This window comes from Camelus dromedarius, chromosome 12 (assembly GCF_036321535.1).
Source record: "Camelus dromedarius isolate mCamDro1 chromosome 12, mCamDro1.pat, whole genome shotgun sequence".
Lineage (NCBI taxonomy): Eukaryota > Metazoa > Chordata > Mammalia > Artiodactyla > Camelidae > Camelus > Camelus dromedarius.
The window spans coordinates 35654718-35675225 of NC_087447.1; the positions used below are offsets into that span (position 1 = coordinate 35654718).

The 20508-nt window shown below is 56.0% G+C and overlaps 1 protein-coding gene across 2 annotated transcripts in view; it reads right to left on the reverse strand.

The window, feature by feature from the left end:
• Positions 1-20152, reverse strand: part of KCNC1 (potassium voltage-gated channel subfamily C member 1) — a 43898-nt gene extending 23746 nt beyond the window's left edge. For both annotated transcript variants that reach the window (XR_004139250.2, XM_010977203.3), the window contains exon 1: positions 18392-20152. Coding sequence is in view for 1 of the 2 variants with exons in the window: in XM_010977203.3 (XP_010975505.1) it covers positions 18392-18961 (570 nt within the window). In the remaining variant the exon portion in view is untranslated. The remainder of the gene's footprint in view (positions 1-18391) is intronic.
• Positions 20153-20508: the final 356 nt, after the last annotated feature.

Genomic DNA, 20508 nt, shown 5'->3' on the forward strand with positions numbered 1-20508 from the left:
GTCATCCTTAACACCTCTCTTTCTGTCACATCTCACATTTAATTGGAGGGAAATCCTTTTTGCTCCACTTGAAATAAATCCAGAAACTGACCACTTTCCACCACCATCATTACCAACCAGTCCCAGCCATCATCAGCTCCCCCTGGATTACAGGAAGAGCGTCTTAACTGGTCTCTTGGCTTCTGATATTCCTGGTGCTCTAGGACTATTTTCAACACAGCAGCCAGATGATCCTTTTAAAATGTAAATCTGATTGTGTCATTTCTCTGCTAAAAACCCTGCCCTGGCCCCACATTTCTCTCAGAGGAAAATCCAGGGTCCTCCATCACCCTCCAGTCTCTTCTCCACCACTGTCCCCCTTCGCTTGTTTCAGCCACACCGCCTCCTCAAACATGCTCCTTACATATGCCAGACACAAGCCTGCCCTTTCCTCTGCCTGAAGTGCCCCTCCCAGTATCCCCACAGCTCATTCCCTCACCTTCTCCGAGGCCTGGTCTCCGCCAGCACCCCACACTCATCTGATTTGCTTTTACTCTACTTTCGCCAAATAGCACGTGTCATCTTCAAACACTAACTTTTCCCCAGCTTTACTGAGACAAAATGTACAAACAATAACACTCACCTATTCTAAGTATCCAGTTGGACGACTGTTGGCCCTTCACACCATCCAGTTTGCTTAGTATCATGTCTAATGCTTGTCTCTCTTCCCCCTGAGCATGTAAGGCCCATGAAGTGGTTGGATCTGAGGAGCAGGGCTGGCCCTTCACTCAGCTCAGCCACACCTCACACTAGTGGGGAAAGAGGCACCCCTTCCTTGGGAACCAGAGGCACAGCTAAGCAAGACACAGCTACACACCCTGTGTCTGCATCTCTCAACCAGTCTATCTATACAATGGGCACAACAAAGTTTACTCCTTAGGAAGTGACCCCTTCCCCTGGTGCCCACTTTCTCTCATCTGCACGGGCAGTGCACACAACCACTGGTTCACGATATAGCATATAGCATCGTCCTCTACCCTGCACTGGACACAATCGTTGGTTTCAGTCTTGTGTTTACACCGGCACTGGCCATACTGACTGAAGATGGACATTCACGCTGATGAAAAGATAATCTCTAATGAATCTCTGACTAACGTGGCCAAGGATGCAGTCCCTCATCATCCAGCTGTGTTCTCATCAGCTCCTCATCCACAGAGCTTGTGTGTTACCCTGGAAATGGGCACAGAGACCTACATCTCCACTGGCCATAAATGTGAATGACTGAGGAGAGTGAGCACAAGGGCACCAAAGTTCCTTTTCAAAGAGACCAGGCACAGCCTCCCCTCCCAGCTGGCTGGCCAGCTGAAGGCTCTCCTCGTAGAACTCAACAGCCCTGTTGAGTCCTGCCCCGGCGGGGAGAACTAGACCGGGAATGTGGAATTCGAAACCTGCATGAGGGCACTGGAGTGTAGAATTTGGAATCTGGGCATCCGAACCGGAATCTGGGACACATGACGAGGAGATGAGACCACGTCTATTCCCAGAGCCTTGAGATTACTCAAGGTGAGGAGAGACTTGGGCTGTGTGGCTCCCAGCGCCGCCCGCCCCCTCCCTGCCCCACACCCAGGCCGGGCCAGCCAGCCTGGGCTTAAAAAAGCACCAGGAAATGTCACTTTCTTTTTGAGGAGGTGCGATGGGAGGAGAGAGCCCAGGAACTTTAGCTGCCGGCCTATTCAAAGGTGAGGAATGGTGACAGCACTTTCAAATCCTGAAGATTGTTTCCTACTCAGACTGAACAGAATTCCAGCCCCTTCTCCAGCAGATGGAGCCCTGTCTAGTGCCAGCCAGAGGCCCCAGCCTGCCCTACAGCCCAGCCAGGGTTCTGACTGGGGATGCATGACTTCTGTGCCTGTCCAAGCCCGGACTGGGCCTGTGGCCTGAACAGGCTCAGGGGCTCAGGGGCTCAGGGGTCAGGGCTGGACAAGGTACCATCCACTGTGCTAGGCCGCTGTGCTAGGCTGGCTGAGGGTGGTAACTCTGGTCCCTGGCCACCACTGCCAGCCGTCTGGCCTAACGATGCCTGCTGCCCGCTCCCACAGTGCTGTCGTTTCCCCATTTGCAAAATGAGAGGTGGCTCACACACCCTCCAGCTCCCCTTCTAGGATCCCCGTGTTACCCACGAGAACATCTAGATCCCACCAGAGACACAGCCTGGACCAGAGACAAGTGGGGGTGGGTTCCTGCTGAGGAAAGAAAGCCCCAAAGCCATAGACCATCCATGGATGCAGCTTTCATTCATTTGTTCATTCATCGATCATCAAACACTTCATTCACTGAATGTTATACATCAGGCACCACTTTTCACAACCACTTCCAGAAATTATAGCTTTTAATAAAGCTCCCAGCACAGAGCTAGGCACATAGTAATAATTCAATGGTGAGGGTGAGGATACCTATGGTGAGGTCCACAATGTGGTTACCATTCTCAATTTTACAAAGAAAGAAACAGAGGCTCGCAGAGGTGAAGTAAGTTGTCTGTGATCATATATCTGGGAGGTGATCGAGTAAGAATTCGAAACCCAGCTTTGTCTGACTCCAGAACACATGCTCTTAACCACTCTCCTAGCCCCTCAACAAACATTGATTGAATGAATGCCCGAGTGAATGAATGAAAGTTTGTTATGGTGGGAGTATGGGTCCAGGAGTGTCTGAGTCCATCGGCGTGCATGAGTGTGGGGAGCATGCATGTGCAGATGTCTGTGTGTTTGCATGTGGAGCTATTTTGTGGAAAGACTCTCCCTTGCTGTCTTGGTCTTGAGTGTACTGGAGCTATACTTAGCTGCAGCCGTGACTGTAATGAGCAGTTAGCGGCACACCAGACACTCTCATTGGGACTTGGTTTCCCAGGGAGATCGCCAAGGCCAGTGGGGGGTGCAGCCTGGTGCTGGGGAACGCTAGAGCAGGGCTTGGAGAGCTCAGCGCTGTGACTTGTGCAAATGGAGAGCCTTAGCTCCAGCTAAGGAATCTGCTCCAGGCTAGCTGCATCTAAGTCTTCAGGCCCTGCCAAGTTCAACTCTTGGCCACCCATGTCCGTGGTCCCTTTACTGGTCCTTGCTAGGCAATTAGAACAAAAGCCTAGTAGCTCATGTCTAAAGACTGGAGATGGATGGGAAAAAGCAGTTGGGTGATGATGGATCTCAATATACCTGAGCTGGGATCATCCGGGACCTCAGGAGGGCCCCCTCCTCAGCCAGCAGAGCTGCACTGCCCCCTTGAGCACATCTTGCCAGAGCAATCAGAAAGGCTTGCTCGCCAAGGCTGGGGACATGAGGAAGGGTGGCCTCCCCAACAACACTGAAAGCACAGGTATGCTCAGCATGGCCTTAGGTTCAGAGGCCAATCCCCTACTCACTGTCTGCCCTCCAGTGGCCGCAGGGAGTCCGGGAAAACCCCAGGCCCTGAGGTTCTCCCAGTCACATGGATCTGCCTGCAACTTCTTTCCAGCCTGACCTGGGTCTGCTCCATCAAAGCCTCTCACCTGTCCCCCAGGCCAGTCCCTGCCCCCAGTTCCCAGCTCCCTCACTCCACAAACCAATCACCCTTCATATCTGGCAAACCCCGACATGGGCTGGGTGCTCCTTTCACCCTGAAGTCCTCAACTTCCAAGTCCTGTCTCTAGGATGTTTCCATTTCATGAAAGGTAGGACTTCCTCTTCTGCCTTGAAGCCAAGAGACTAGAAATTTATCCATCTTCCTTCACATCCATCCATTTGTTCACCCATCCACCGAGCTACCCACCCAGCTGAGTATCCCTCCATACACCCTTCCTCCCATCCATTCATCCATATCCATCCATGTATCTACCTTTTTATCCATTCTTTCATCCACTTGTCCATCACCCATCTGCCCATCCAACCACCTCATTCTTGACCAAAACATAATAGCACAGGAAGGAACACTGGCACTGCTCTAGTGTACTTCCTCAGTTTCCCCAAGAAGACTCGGCCATTTTTTCCTTCATCAGTAAAATGGGGATAATATCTAATCCTTCTATCTCATAGGGTTGTTGTGAGGTACATTGCTTTAGCAAAGATTTATTGATTCCACATTATGTAACAGGTGCTATTATTTATTAAGCTGGCCCTTGTCCTCTAAGAGGCAGCTGAGTTGGGGAGACGTGTTATCCCAACAGGGCAGCTGGATCAAGGGAAAGAAAAGTTTCCTGGGAGAGCAGGCTCTTCAGGAGAGGGATCAGGAAAGGCTCCAGTCAGCTCAAAGTTGGTCTTGAAGGATGGATCTGTTTCAGATATACAGAGATGGAAGAAAGGCATTCTTGGTGGAGGGAACAGAATTGGCAAAGGCAGGAGGCAGGGGAACTAGGGCATGCTGGGGGAATGGATGGTGTGCCTGGAGGCCAAGGGTGGGCATTCTGGAAGACAGGATGGACGGGATTTCCATGGATATCACAGGAGGGTCTGGAAAGAGACATGGACATGGAAAGACTCGACAAGTCAGTACAAACCACAGTGATTTCTTACTCCGAGGCTTTTACTCAGATCCCTGGGCTGCCAGTCAGGAAAAAAATCTTGGTGACAGCCAGGCCTCGGGAGACATGATTCCTGCTGCCTGGAAGGGAAGCCAGTGCCTGGCATTTCTGATCTTTGTGCCACTAAATACATCACTGGTGACAGTGGTTTGTGCCCTCAGGGCTGTGATGTCACCACACGAGGCTTCTATGGCCTGTCTCTCTGTCTCTATGGCTCAGCCAGGGCCTCCTTATACCAGCTCCCCTGAGGAATCTGAACCCAGGACCAGGTTCAATGTGCCCCAGGCAGCCAGCTCCAATCCCTCGTAAGCACCTCCCGTGTTCCAGGCTCTGTGCTGGGGCTCTGCCCCTCTGAGACTCCTCCCCATTTCACCCCAGAGGAAACAGCTCAGCCAGGTGCCTGCCTGAGCCTACACCAACACAGGGACCACCAAAACCCAAGCCCGACCAGGTCCAAGGCCTGTGCTCTTGCCTCTACCCTGTCCCCCCTGTCACACGCCCCCTGCCCTTAGGATCTGGTCTCCTCCCACACACAGCCTTGCTCTGAACCGTATGTTCTCCCTCTCCCTCCCTTTCTGCCTCTGGTCTGAGTGGATTCTCCCAGTATCCTTGAGAAACAGGTGATGCCATTACGCACACTCGATTGAAGAGGAGACTGAGGGCCAGAGAGACAAGGACTATGCTCCAGGGGTGTGGGCTGGTCAGGGGCCAAGTTAAGAAACATGAGCAGAAGCACACTGCCCAGGGCTGGCCCTCTGCAGATGACAGCCACGTGGGCTTCTGAGAGCCAAGCCCTCAGCCCGGGGCTCTGGTTTACCTCCAGGTAACCCAGCAGGTGACCATGTTCCTTGCAGCTGCTCAGAGATCCCCTGAGGTTGAGCATAAAGCATTCATCTCTCAGTGGTAAGATGGTGGCCCTGGCAGGAGGCTGTGGTCTTGAAGTATATTCAGTCTTGTCCTGGTGACAAGGCCCAGGGGAGTCACACTTCCCTGCTCTACCACCTGCAGGGGCAGAGAAGGTCCCCAGGGAATCACTGAAGCCTCCCTGGTTACAGCAACCCCCTTGTAGACACCAGGTTCATGTTCTCTGAAGCCCCCAGGTGGGTGAGCCAGTGTCTGCAGAGCAGCCTAGGAAGACGTCCCTGGTGCCAAACACTGAGACTGATCCCAGTGCCTAACTTCGCACCTGTGCTGTGAGGGGTGCAGCGCCATGGGCCCGCTGGGGCACCTCTCACTGGGTTCTCATTGCCACCTCTTAAAGAGGGGATGCTTGTTATCCCCCCTTCCAGCTGAAGTGGCCGAGGCTTACAGGGGTCGCACAGCTCACAACCAGCAGAGCCAGGTTTGGACCCAGGCGGTCTGGCTCCAGCTGACTGTCACTACTACGCCAACCATCTCCTCTCAGCACACCTGGAGCCCGAGCCAGGTGAGCAACCCGCGAGGGCTCTGCCAAGGGGAACTGCCTGGAAACAGGACCTTTGGTTGGAAGGGCCCCTCACCTCTGGCTCCCTCACCAACTTCCTTCCAGCCCCACAACCCCCTCAGAGAATAGCTCACCCCCACCCCAGCCTGGTGGCAGCCCTGAGTAGTCCAAGCATCTCCTCCTGGGTGCAGCTGGCCTTTAGGGAAAGAACAGAGGTCCCCCATTATGGTGAGGCAGGAGCCCCCGGCCTGAGGCCCAGCTTCCCGGAGGTGCAGACGGTGCAGCCCCTGTGGTCATGAGGGGGAAGGGACAGCAGCACAGACATGAGCATGGCCAAGTGCTGGGTGGGCACACCCAGGGAGCCCGGGGCAAGACCCCACTGTCAGGAGCCCAGGGGGGCGATGGGGAGAGGCTCTGCTCTGCTCTTTCTGACCTTCCGCTGTCCCCTGGCTCTCTGAGCCCAGTCCTGGACACTGGCCTCACTCTGGGCCTTGAACGTCAGATACACACCTGCTCAGGGCTCTTGCATGTCCCATTTGCTCTGTTCCCCAGATGCCACGTCTCCCTCCCTCATCTCCTGCAAGTCTGCTGAAATATCACCTGCTCAGGGCGGCCTTCCCTGCCACGAGTTAAGCTGCCACCTCCAGCACCTCCTGGGCCTTCCCCACCACTGTGCATCTCCATAACACTTCTCATCATCCAACCACGATACAGTCCATGTGTCTGTACGGTTTTTTTTTTATTCTGCCTGCCCAAGAATGTAAGCATCTTGAGGACGGGGATCTTTGACTGTTTTGTTCTTTGCTCTACTCCTACCTTCTAGAGCAGTGCCTGCCACCTAGTATGTAGGTGCTCAATAAATATTTGTTGAATAAATGAATGAATGAATGAATGAGTGCTAACAGCAGCCCCTGGCAGGGGAACTATGCAGACTGTCCTTATGTGTAAAGTCGGGGTGTAGGGAGAGAAGTCCCTTCCTGCGCTGTGGATGGGAAGGAAGGAGGTGAGGTGGGGCACATCACGGGCAGTGGGCCAGGGGCTCATGGGCAGGAGCCAGAGCCAAAGTAAAGCAAGAGCAGGGCTGCTGGGCTGGCAGGGGAGGATCTGTGTTGAGCCAGGGTGGGCAGGCCACCAGAGGCTCTGCACAGGCTTGAGGAAGCTTCCTCTGACTGCCGTAGCCCGGGCCGAAGCTGCATCAGATCCTGGGCACAGGGAGGCTGGCTCCTAAGGCCCCCTGCACTCAGCTGTCTGGGGCTGCCCTAGCTAATATTAGTTCGTCCCCACCCACCCTGGCGTCAGCCTGGCGGGGCAGCCCAGCCTCAGAATGGGTACTGCCCACTGGCCACAAACGGAGCCCCAGGTCTAAGCCCCCAGGCTCCAGCAGTTCTGGGGGTCTGCCTGGCCCCTGCTGCCACTGCTTCCTGGGCCTGGGCATCCCCTGTACAGATGAGATGGTTCAATCCCCTGAGCTGTGATGTGTGACCCTTGCCCACCAGCCCCACCACACTGGCACACTTGTCAGCATCTCAGGTCCCCATGCTTGGCTCCCGACAAGAGCCTGATGTCGATGGCCCTCTCTTCCTCTCCACCTGCAGGTGCAACTTTCATCATCCATCTCTCTCATCCCCCACAACACCTGGGGAGGGAGGCAGAGCAGAGGCGAGTGGCCCATTACAACAGATGGGAGGACTGAGGCTCAGAGAGGGCTATGACCTGCCGATGATACACAGCAGGTTCACAGCAGAACCAAGACAGAATCCAGGCTGATCTCCCAGGGTGACATCCCTGAAATCTGGTCCCTAGGAGACAGAATCTGGAAGGAGGGACCTCTAGGGCCAAGTAGGTGAGGTGACCCCTAGAGAGGTATTTGAAGGGAGAGTCAGTAGCTGAGAAAAGGAAGCGGGTGGTGAACAGGTGAGGGTGTGGCTCTTCTAGAGCCAAGTGCTGTTAAAAAGAAGTTAATGGAAGCCACGATAATTAAGCACTTATTATGTTTCAGGTTCTGGGCTGAGTGTGTAACACATTCAATCCTCCCGACTTCCCTAAGAGTCAGGTGCTATTAATATCCTTCTCTTGAGGCACAGACAGGTTAGGGAACTTGTCCAAGGTCACACAGCTAGGAAGTGGTGGGCCTGGGATTTGAATACAGGCCTTCTGGCTCAAGAGGCCTCACCCTTAGGAGAGAATGGGGCTCCAGGGCATATTGCCTAGATGGTATAGCCAGGAAGTGGGGGCTGGCCCCAAGGCCCACGAGCTTTCTACCAAACACATGACTGAGGCTTTGACCAGGGGGATTTGGGACAAAATCACCCTAGGCTTTGAAGGGAAGAGTTCGTGTTGCAAGCCAGTAACTAACGCCTAGAACTTCCCACAAACACAGCTGACAGACGAAAGTGGACAATGGGAGGGGAAGGGAAGGGAAGGGAAAGAGACAGGGAGGGAGAGGGAAAAAAAGAATCTGGTTGGCCTTCGGGAGAAACAGAGTCTCAAGGGAAGTCAGACGTGGGCATCAGGCTGGACCCAGTGGGCCTGGGAACTCAATGTCCCTGCAAAGTCACCATCCTAAAAGCTTGTGCATCCTGGCTTTCCAAAATTGTTTCTCAGTGTCTGAGCTCTGGTTGTGGGTGGTGGTTAGGCTGATGCAGAGTGAAGGGAGAGTCTGGAGGGATGGAAGGGCCAGGATGTGAAGTGCTTCATCTAGACCTGGGTGGTGATCACCACAGGTGAGACCCTGCCCTGACTAGGGTTTGCCCCCCACCTCCTGACTAGAGGACTCGGGGCCCTCCCAGCACTGCCTCTGCCTCCTTTCACTGCTCCAGGCGTGGAGGAGGGATGGTGTTCCCACGTGCGGCAAAGAGGATGGGGTCAGCCAGTCACAGGCTCAAAGGTGTGGTGCCAGCATCTGACCCAGGTCTTGAATTCTGGCCTCCTTTTCCATTCTCTAGATGATTATATATTTAGCACCTACTAAATACCAGGACTTGTTTGAGGTTCCAAGCACAGAACAATGGGTAAAAGAGACAAAAGCCCTGCCCTCCTGGAGTTTATATTCTATTGGGGAAGAGAGACAATCAACAAGAAATAAAATACAGTTCAATGGTGTTCAACACCAGGGAGAAAACAGGAAAGCCTGAAAGAGGGGAAGGGGACGTAAGGGTGCAACCTGAGATGATGCTGTCTGCATCCAGGCCTGAAGGAGGTGAGGGGGTGAGGATGCGAAGGGAAAGCGCTCCAGGTGGAAGGCAAGGCAAGAGGATAGGTCCCGAGGCAGAAGCACAAGCACTGGGCTGGCTGAAAACCAAGGAGGCCAGAATGAGCGAGCAGGAGGGAGGCAGGAGGGCAGGCAGGGAGGCGGGGTGCAGGGAGCTCAGGTGGAGCCTGATGACCCTCGCAGGGACCTGGGCTTTTCCCCAGGTGAGCCAGAAGCCAGAGCAAGGAGCGCAGGGTGGCTCAGTCTGCTGAGCGTTCTACCAGAAGGGCCCTGGCTGCCATGCGCAGAAGGTGCTGGCAAGGGCAGAAGCGGGAAGGACAGTTCACAGTAACCCAGGGGAGAGAAGATGGTGGCTCCAGCCAGCGAGGTAGCAGTGGAGTTGATGTGACGAGGTTGGGTTCTCGGTGTGTTTTCAAAATGAGACCATAGGATTTGCTGATGCGTGAGAGAAAGAGAGGAATCAAGGGTGGCGTCAAGGTTTTTGGTCTGAGCACCTGGATGGATACGGCTGACGTTTACTGAGCTGGGGCCTCCCCACCCAGGCCCATCACCCTGATGTCAACATCTTGGGCACAAGGAAAGATCAGAATCCCCTGTGAAGCTCTGCCAACCTGCACACACCCATCTAGGCCTCTCTGTGTCCTGATACTTCCCCTTTACTGGGAACTGTTTCCTGCCTCAGCACTTCTCAGAATCTGATGTGCATATGATTCATCTGGGGATCTTGTTGAAGTACAGAGTCTGAATCAGTAGGTCTGGGGTGGGGGTGGGGCCTGAAACTCTTGTTTTTTAACAAATGTCCAGGTGATGTTGATGCCGTTGGTCAGAGGACCACACTGAGTAGCCAGAGCCGACGGCAAAGCCTCCATCTCTGAGTATCAGCACCACTGGAGGGTGAAGTAAACATCCTGACTGCTTCCCTCTCAGATCTAGGAATCGAATTCTCCATGGACAGAGCCCAGGAGCCTGAACTTTTTGAAGCATCCCAGGTAATCTCAGAGTCAGCCATGGGTGGGAGGCCTCCCTCAAACACTCCTGCAGCCCCCGCAGCAACTACTGCAAACACCTTCATCCCAGCCCTGGCCCCCGCCAAGACAGCAGCCTCTCACTGCAGACTTCTCTGCGGCACCCTACACCATCGAAGTTAGCCCCTCGCCTTGCTCCAGCCCCTGCAGCCTGGCATAGCATCTCCTTTCTGAGTGCACCTTTCTGCAACTCCTGGAGGGCAGACAGCCAACAGAAGGGCCTGCAGAAGAGGGCAGCAGGTGCCACCCCCTGTGCCTGAGCAAGCATATTGCAAAGAGGTGGTACCCCAGGTCCGTGCCATGAGAGGGCTGGGTGAGTCTACCATGTCTGATGGCTCACAGGGGCCCAGCAGCTGTGGTGACCTCAGGCAGGGTGTGATTACAATGCCTCAAATGAATGAATGAGAGCAGGTGAGGGAGCCTGAATGAATGGAGGACACCCCTCCCCTGGCTCCTGCCCACTTGGTACCAGGAGAGCCCACCCGTGCCCTGGAGAGGAGCTGGTCTGAGGATGCGGAAGGAGAAACAGGGTTCCCACAGCGCTTCTGGGAAGCTGAATCCTGAAATTCTTAGACTCCTGAGTGTCACAGCGGCGGAAGGACTTGGGGGTCATTTAGAATGACCTCTGTCTTTCACAGGGAGAGGAACTGCAGCCTGAAGGGGCTATGGAACTTGCCTGAGGAAGACTAGCTGGTTTATTGGCCTGGCTCCCGATCTTGCTCTGGCACAGCAGTCTGATGCCCAAAGCTGTGGTCTTGTCTGTGGCCTCATCTCTCCACGCACCTGGGTTGGCCCTGTTCCCAGCCACAGGCCCCCAGAGCTGACCTCCAGCTTGAATCATGCAAGTCTGGTGACTGCACATGCAACCCAGACCCCTCACTCCCAAAGGAGGTCAGCCAGGGAGGAAGCAGCCAGGCTAAGCATTAGGGACCTTGAGGGATGGGTTTTCACATTTAGCCAAAACTAGAAAGGACATTGAGAGAGGGAATGGATGATGAGAAAGACCCGGAGGCTGGAATGAGGGTTGAAGATGAGGAGGCCAGGGAGGACATAGCAGAAGGGAGCAGTAGGAGACATGGCCAGGTTCTGGAGCAGAAGTCCTCAAATACCGAGCTGAGGAGGAGCCTGCATTCTCACCATGCATCACCTCCCAAATCCCCTGATTTCTGATCCTCCCAAATCCCCTGCCACTTCCCTGAATGCCATACGGAGCCCCAGGGCCTGCATGGCTGGTGGAAGTTGAGGCACCTTCTGAAAACCCTCTTCTTGGGGCTCCCAGAGTACCCTCTTTCCCCGCCAGTCCGGACCCACACCTGCCATTGTTTCGGGGCCAGAACTTGCTGAACAGGATTTCCAGATAGGTTTTGAGGAAAGAGTGTTGGATGAGGGAGAAAGGGAACCAGAAGGAAACCCAAGTCTGGGCAACAGCAAGCCCAGACCCCATCACCCCTGGAGCAGCGACAGGAGGCAGTACTGAGTTGTGGTTTTGGCCAGAGCTCCCGAGTCAAGCAGACCCATATCTGAACGCTGGTCCACCACCTGTGAGCTAAGTGACCTTGGAAACGTTCCTTAACCTCTGTGAGCCTCGCAGCCTCATCAGTGACACTGGTGTGATAATAATGACACAGATCCATGGGCATTTGTGTGGGAATCTAATACGAATATCTACCTCAAACCCTTCCAGCTGTCTGACACTAGGAAGGGCTTTAGTAAACAGCAGCCTTTAGTACTGTGACTCAAGAAAGTAAGGGGCTTCTCAAAATCCTGCTTGGGGGACGATGAGAGCAGGATTTGGGCCAAGTCTGGGTTGATTGGCTAATGGAGGTCCTACGATAGGGGTTGGGAAGGGAAGTGAGAAGCCAGGTCACTACTGAGTCTCCCTCCGTCAGGGGAGGAAATCAGAGGAGTAAGTAGAGGAGAACAATGCGTCCAGGTGGGGTTTGATATTCTTTTAAATCTGAGCCAGAAGAAATGCAAATGGCCAGGCCCTGGGCCAAGAGGATTCTTGGGCTGTGAGTTTGAGCCACGCTAATCTGCTCTGTGGTCTTAGGCAGGTATCTTCCCTTCTCTGAGTCTGTTTCTCCTCCAGTGGATGAGGGTAGTGGTTAGAGGTGGCCTGGGAGCACCCAACAGTCCCGTGCATGTGAAAGGTGGTCCCTCCCAACCCAAGGGGTTCCCCTGAATTAAGACTAGGCATCTAACTGTCCCTGGAGCCTCTCAGGCCCTCCTTTTCTGGGAGCCTGCACCCAGGGAAGGAAAGCTCAGGCCAGGGGTATGGCCAGGCTGGCCCATAGGCTGATGGAAGGCAGTGGCTTGAGGCCCTGACCTTTTGGTCCAGAGTGAATACACTGGTCATGGGACTGCTCAGAATAGCCATAGCACTATATTCAGCTGTCTTGGGAGGCCCCAAGATCCCTGGCCCAAGCAGCGGGCCCTGGAACGAGCCCCCACCAGCTCCCCTCCCCCACCTCTGAGGCAACAGGCCTCCCTCTCTGGGAGGCTCAAGCCAATCTCCTCCAAAGCTCTGGTGGATGCCAGACGGCCCAGAGTTAGGGAGCACAGACACCTGCCCCTAGAGTGCCAGACTCCAAACACTCCCTAAGGTGTCGTAAGGTGGATGGGGCTCCCAACCACTGAGCCAGGAGTTAGAGACCTGGGTTTCTGAACCAGTCCCCCAGGTAACTTGTTCACATGTGACCTTGAGGAAAGCACTCCTCTCTGGGCCTCAACTTCCTCATCTGTCATAATAATAGCTCCTATTATACTGAGTATGTAAAAAGTTTAGTTTCTGGAGCCAGAGACAAACAGGAATCAAACAAGGCTCTTAATGAACATTTCATTAAAAACCAGATAGCTTCTCTGAAGGAAAAAACACTGGTTCTGAACCCTGACCCAGCCTGTGGGGTCTAGGAAGGCATTGCCAGGAAAATGATGTTTGCAGTGGGGTGTCAAGGTTGAAGAGGGGTGAACCAGGAGGAACGAGTGCTCCAGAGTAAACAGCATGTGCAAAGGCCCCAAGGCAGGGGGACCTGGCACATACAAGAAACTGAAATGAGGCCAGTGTGACTGGAGATCAGTGAGCGATGGAGAGAACCAGGCCAGGGGAGACTGGAGAGGTGGGCAGGGCCTAAGGGGCTACAGTATGGGCTGGGGACGCACCAAAGGTTTTTAAGCAGACAAGGAGGTGAGCTGACAGATCTGTGAGTTGAAGAGACCTCTGCAGTTGTCAAGTGGAGGATGAACTGGAGGGACCAGGAGTTGGAGGTGGGACAGCAGTCAGGAAGCTGCAGGAGAAGTGTGCCTGAGGGAAACAATGGTGGCTTGAACCAGGATGGTAGCTATGGAAGCAGAGGGCAAAGGATGGAGTATAGAGAGAGTCATGAAGTAAAATGATGATACAAGCAGTAGGAGTAATAATAGCAGCCAACATTTATTGAGCACTTACTGCATGCCAGACCCCAGGGCTTGGGACTCTCCACATATTACCTCAGTTAATCTTTCCATCAACCCTCTGGGGTAGGTTCTATCATATGCCCATTTTAGAGGCAAAGGGCTGAGAGACTCTGACTAGGAGACACTTGGTTTGTGATTTTCATTACTGGGACCGGAGCTAGAATACCTTTCAAAGATATGAGGGTACCTGTAAAAGCATCCTAGGAGGGAGAAGAACTGAATGGGGGTCACACTGTGGCAGGAGCACTTGGGGTGGCTCATGCCCACCCTTTCTCCTTGCTCATGGGCCTCCTTCGCATGTTACCATGACTTGAAGTGTGGTCCTGATATGGGGGAGTGGGCTCTGAGGTAGGGGGGCCCTCAGATAGCACCTCTGTCCCCAATCTCTCCACATGCCAAGCCAAGACTCTAAGGCCCAATGTCAGCTAGGACCCAAGGGAGGACCAGAAGTCTCTGGCTGGGCTCTCCACCCCAGCTGCCAGGGGAGATTCCTTCCCAGGGAGTGGAGGAGGAAGAGGAGGACGGCACCAGGTCCCAAAGAGGTGGGGACAAGGCAGAGAGAGACCTGGCATCAGAGGGGAACTGGGCAATGGGGTAGATGGAGGTGGAGCTTCTCAAGCTTGGGGCCACTGGCACTTCTTTGTCACTGAAAAGTCCAGTGTCTTTGGAGGATAGATGTCACCACACACACACACACACACACACAGAGACACACATACACAGGATACTGTGTGGCTTGCCACACAGGGACCGCCACTGGTGGTGTGTGACTTGACACAGAAAAATGTTCCTGATGACAACATGCAAATCATAGATAAAAGCCAAGGGCCTCAGACTTGCACTAGTCCCCAAAGAAGAGAGGAGGGTGGGTTTTAAGCCAGGGCAGCCCCAGGCTTCACCAACACAGCCTGGCTGCTCCCACACCTCCACAGCTTTGCACGCTAGGCCTGCCATCCCCTGCCCTCTGCCTGGCTAATTCCTACTTGTCTCTCAAAGCTTGCTACAGCATTACCTTCTTGGGGACAAAAATTACTCTCATAGCCCCAAAAAGCTGCTTCACAGTCCTTACCACAAAGTGTCATCATCATCCTTTGCTTGTGTGTTTCTGGGGCACCACCCCTCACCACAGAACACAAGCTGGGCTCCTCCTGCCCCAGCTTACCTCCCCACGCCTGACCTCCCTTGGCCTGGGTGCCCAGGAAACCATGGGAGGAGAGAGGGGCCAGGGAACCAGCTGCTGCAGCTAGTGTTGTCACCCCCGAAGAGCTCAGAAGGGATCTCTCGCCCTAACCAAACAGCCCCTATCTCCCAGGGCCACCACCAAGTCCTGGGGAGGGATGACCTCACTGCCTGGCCTGTGCACCCACCACTGGTCTGGGAAAGAGCAATATTTCTACTGAAGATGGGAAATGGGGGGCAACACTGTTCACTAAGGCAGCTCAGGAGTCCCAGGAGATACAGGCAGCAGGCAGGAAGCTGGTCTGGAGTTTCATCTTCCTCAAGGCACACTCACACTGGGACAACGCCCCTCTCACATACAAACACACCCAGCGGCACTGACACACAGGTTCTCACACACACACGGTCTGTGTCACACATGGGTCCCCTACCCCACACAGCTTCACACACAGATGGTCTCGTGCACAAAGCCTCACATGCAGAGCTTCAGAGCTTCACAACTGTCACACATAGAAATACACTCACGCAGCAACACACTCACCTCAGGTCTCTCACATACCCCGAGAATCTCTCTCTCTCTCTCTTTCTCTCTCTCTCACTCACTCACACACACACACAGAGCATCTCGTACACATACAGGCTCTCTCTTATATACACACTCTCTCCCACGCAGTCTCATTCTCACACACAAAGTCCATCTCTCAAAACACACAGTATCTGTCTCTTTCACACTCACGCAGAATTTCTCTGATGCAGAGACTCAACAGAATCTCTCTCACATAGTCAGTCTCAACACACAGAGACACACACACACCACACACCGAGTCTCACTCACACATATTTTTATTCTCTTATGGTCTTTTTCACACACATGAAGAACCCCTCACACCCACACAGAATCTCTCTTACACAGACTCTCACACATACAGCTTTTCTTTCATGCACATCTACAATGTCACACACAGGATTCCGCTCTAGAATCCAGAATAAACATTTAAATCCTGACCCAGCAATCTGAGGTGGCTTGGGGCCCACGTCGGGGAGGGGTGAACAAAGGTGACAGTGGCAGCGGCAGAGCAGAGATGGAGGGGGAGGGCGGGCGGGCGGCCGGCTGGTCCCTGCGCAGATGAGCTGCAGAGAGGCAGCGCAATGCAGCTGGGCCAGCCGGGCGTGCAGCAGGAAGCCCGGGTTCTAATCCCGGCTCAGCCCTCACTTCTCTGTGCCCTTGGGCAGGCCTCAGTGTCCTCATCTGTCACCCTAGGGAGCTGAAACAACTCTGTGTGGCTACTGGGGAAAGAAGGTGGCACAGATAGGCTGGTGGGGAGTGGGAGCGCCTTCTAACCCACTTCCACCCCACCAGACTGCTCAGCTTTTCCCTCAGAGTCTGCTCTTCCACAGACACTGGAGAGAGCCAGGACTTTTCTGTAAGGTTTTGCACACCAACGAGACCCCATTTATCCAACCCATTTATCTGCATGGGATGAAGGCCACCCCACAGCCAAGGAATGGCCAGGGGCAGTGATGGACATGGGAGGGGGCTGGAACCTGCCCCACATGATCCCTGCTTATTTTGAAACCCAGGGGCATGGGTCAGAGCCCTAAAGCTGAGCCCAAGGAGTTGGGGGAGTTGGGCGACCCAGCCTCTAGCTAGGGAGCCAGGAGACTGAGAGGACAGTGAGGAAGTTGAGTGTACTCTGCTTCTGGGGCCAGGGGGCTGGTGGTGGTGGTGGTGGTAAGATGCTGCCCAAGGTCAAGTGCAGGCTGAATGGGCAGCTTCTCTAATGTAGGCCTCTGCCCAGAGTGCTCCCCCACCCACATGTGCTGGTTCAACCTCCCAGTCCCCCTCTTCCTGCCCCTCCCACAGCTCAGCCACAGCCTCCAGTTACATAATCCCGTGGCTATGGTGGCCTCTGTCAGGAGAGGAGAGGGGACGCCTCTGAGGGTCCCAGTCCCCACTCTGAGGATGGCAGGGAGCTAGTGGCCAGCTCAGAGGAGGATGGGGTCCCTGGAGACCTGGGTTCTAGTCCTGCTTGGCCTCTAACTTCCTGGGTGACCTTGGGCAGGGTCCTCAAAAAAAGGGGTTTAACTCTTTCCTTATTACTGTCTCCCACACCATCAAACACACACACATCTGATCTGGGATTTAATATATAAAACCTGCTGCCTGTCTCTCAGATGCTAACACTGAGTGGTCTATCTCAGTAAAAATCTACTAGGCCTGTGCCTAAACACAGCCTTTTTTGTTTTCTTCCTGTGGACAGTTCAGTGCCTCTCAGTCCTTTTTCCCCACTGGAGTCAGCTGGGCAGACACTCCTGCCCTCTCCCCTGCCCAGACCTCCATCCCTGGACTCCAGCAGGCAGGAGGGAAGGGAAGTGGAGCAGGAAAGAAGAGCAGGGCAGCAGAGGCAGCATTTTGGCTGGTAGGGGGTTGGGGGGTGGCTTACACATGGAGGGGTGGGGGTCTCTGCTTTAAATTCCCAACTCTGACCCTCCCCCTCATGCCATAAGCTCTGTTCAGGCCTCTGAGGACAGAGCCCAGCAAAGGGAAGGGGTGTCTCTTCCAGGGTAGGTGGCTGCTAACTGGTATCTCCCTTTTGGGCTCAGTTAAGCAGCAAAGGCCCTTAGAATTCACCAGACCCCCTCTCCCATTTTACTGATGAGGAAACTGATCCAGAGAGGCCATCTGAGGATGCCCTTTCTCCTTGGCAACAAGCTGCTGTCACTAAAGGGGAGTGGCTGATGAAGACACACCCACTTGTCACACACCTTGTTCTTGCTGGCTCCACCTTTAGACCCCCTTTCTGCCCAGACAGGTGCCAGAGGAGACAGACATAGACAGAAGCCCAGTGGCCCCCTCCAGCACCTTCGCCTTTTGACAGGGAAGAAGGGCAGGTCTGTTCCCAGGAGCAGATCTCAGAGGGATCACATCCCCCTCCCCATAGCCCAGCCCTCCACCAACTATCAATTAATTAGCCATGAAAATCCCCCCTTGATCATCTCCCCAGGATGGCCTGAGGCTGCTTCCTGGGGATGAGTGGTCTGTCTCAAGCATCAGACCAGGTTTCAAGCCATCTTCTGTGGGCCCTGGCTGGCTCTCCATGCCCCTTCCCCAGGAGAGAGGAAGGGCTCCAGTCCAAAATCTGAAGGACAGTTCATACTTTCACCCTGTTCAGTTGTAGCGGTGCAAATATGCATGAACAGGCACTCCTGCACACTCAAACATACACACATGCTCACGCATCCACTACATACTTTACCCACCGAAATATACACCACCACACTTACATAAATAGGCACACACAATCTACTCACACACACAAACACACCCATTCATACTCACACATACATATTAAATTCGGGAAATACAGACACAGACCTTACATATGTACAAAGCTAGTCACCCTTGAAAAGAGTCACTCTGTTACACACGAACGCTTATGTACACAAACGCGCGCACACACACCCCTTTCAGTTCTCACTCGCTAGGCGCCAGTTCTCAAATCCATCCTTGCCCGCGGGAGGCAGAGGACGCTGCCTCCCTGCCTGGCTCTTCTGATGGGCAAGTTGCCACTTACCCGCGCGTAGCGGGATGAGTAGGGGTCCTCGAAGAGCGCCCAGATGCGCGGCTGCCAGCGGCGCCAGAAGCCGCCGGGCCGGCCGTCTGGGGAGTCGCTGAGCGCCAGGCGCTTGGTCATCTCCAACTCGTCCTCGCCGTCGCCTGAGTCTCCGGGACCGTCGGCGTCCGCGTCGTCGGCGCTGTTGTCCAGGGGCGCGCCGCCAAAGCTGTCCAGCGCCTCCTCGGCGTCGCGGTGCTGGCGGTACGTCATCCAGCAGCAGGGCTCCACGTCGGTCTCGTCAATGCCCCAGAAGGCCAGCTCCTCCTCGTAGAGTGGCCCGCACACGTCGGCCGGGCAGTGCAGCTTGCCAGTGCGGTAGTAGTTCAGGATGTGAGCGAAGACGCCCGGGTGGCGGTCGAAAAAGAACTCGTCGGCACGCGGGTCATAGTCGAAGTGGCTGTGGGCGTCGGGCTCCGCCAGCCAGGCGAGCCGCGTGCCGGGCAGCGTGCGTAGCGTCGAGCGGTACGTCTGGTGGCGCGTGCCGCCCACGTTGATCACGATGCGCTCGCTTTCGTCCCCTTGGCCCATCGCGGCGCCCCCTTAGGCATGGCGCGGCCCAGCGACACCCATGGGAGCGGCCGCCAGGGGGAGTTGGCGCCGGGGAGGGGGGCTTGTGGCCTCCTCCCCCCTCCCCCCAGCCGTCGGGGGGACAGAGGATCGCGGCTCTGGCCACCCCAAGAGCGGCCCAAGCCCCTCAGGGCGCTTGCTGTCGGGTGCTGGTCCAAGGGAGTGTGCGCGGGATCCCCAGGGTCTCAAGGCGCCAGATGTGGGAGGGAGCTGGTCCGGCTGCGGAGGAGGCAGAGGAGGAAAGAAGGGAGGGAGAGATCGAGGGAGGAAAGGAGGGAGGGGGTGGCGCTCAGCGACCAGCCCCAGGAGGAGGGAAAAGAGGGTGGGGGGACCGGGCTCCCGTCCCCATCTCAGAGAGAAAATGGAGAAATCGACACAAAGCTTTTTGGAGGAAGGTCAGCTGCTCCCAGGGCTGGACACAGACCAGCCCCCGGAAGGGGGAGGGGAATTGAGGAGAGGGGGCCGGGAAATTCGCGCTCTGCTGTGAGGTGGTCGCTGCAGCGCGTTCTCGGCGCGGGGGAGATGGATGCCCGCTGCCTACCTCCCTGCGTGGCCCGGCTGCAGCTCGGGGCGCAGGGCGGACTCCGGCCCCCTCCCTCTCCTTGCCTGGCTGCCTGCTCCCCCCGGCGGCGGGCGCGCCTGCCCGCCCGCCCTCCTCGCTCCTTCTCCCCGCCTCTCGGAGGAGATGGCGGGCCCCCTGGGCAGGAGCACCGGGGTTGCTGATCGGTGCGGCTGCCGCGGAGCGCAGCGCTCGGTGCGCTCGGGCTGGAGCTGGGGCTCTCCGCTGGATTGCGCTCCGACTCAGGCTCCGACTCCGGCGGCGGTGCTGAAGGGACAGCTCCCGGACTGTCACGGAGCTTCGCCGGGCCGAGCGAGGGTTCTCTGGGCTGGGTTCGGTCTGCGGGGCGGCGGGCACTGGCTCCGGTGCCTCTGCGCCCCGCGCTCCGCGCCCCGCTTCGGACAGGCGTTTGGCGCTGCCGGCCGAGGCGAGGGGGCTGCGGCGGTGGGGGCCCAGAGGCGGGGGTGGCGGGTCTGGGCGCGGCGAAGCAAGGCTGACGAGGCCCGGAAGGCGAGCCGCGGAGCGGCCACCGCCGCCGCCGCGACGCTGCTGCCGCCGGGGCTGCTGCTCGGCTAGCTGGCTCGCTTTCTCGCTCGCGCGGTCCGCGTCCAGCCCGCCGCTCTCCGGACACGGGCACACGGCGCGCGCAGCCGCATTCGCCCCCGGAGGGAGGCGCCGCGCTGGGTCCTAAAAAGCCCTGATTCCGCGCCCCCCTCCCAGCCCCGCGCGGAGCCCGGCCTCCCTCAACCCCGGCGCTGGGGGCGCCCGCCCCTCACCGATCCTGCTGCTCCTGGGGAACCCGCCGACGCTCCGCCCTCGGGGAGCGCCACTGGATGGGCGGGGGCTCCGGGAGACGTCTCGACCCGTGCCCCCAGGTCAGACTGAAGTGAGAAGGGCGTCGGTATCCTCCCCTCTCTTTCCAAGTTAGGGGCTGTTTGATCTCCTAGTG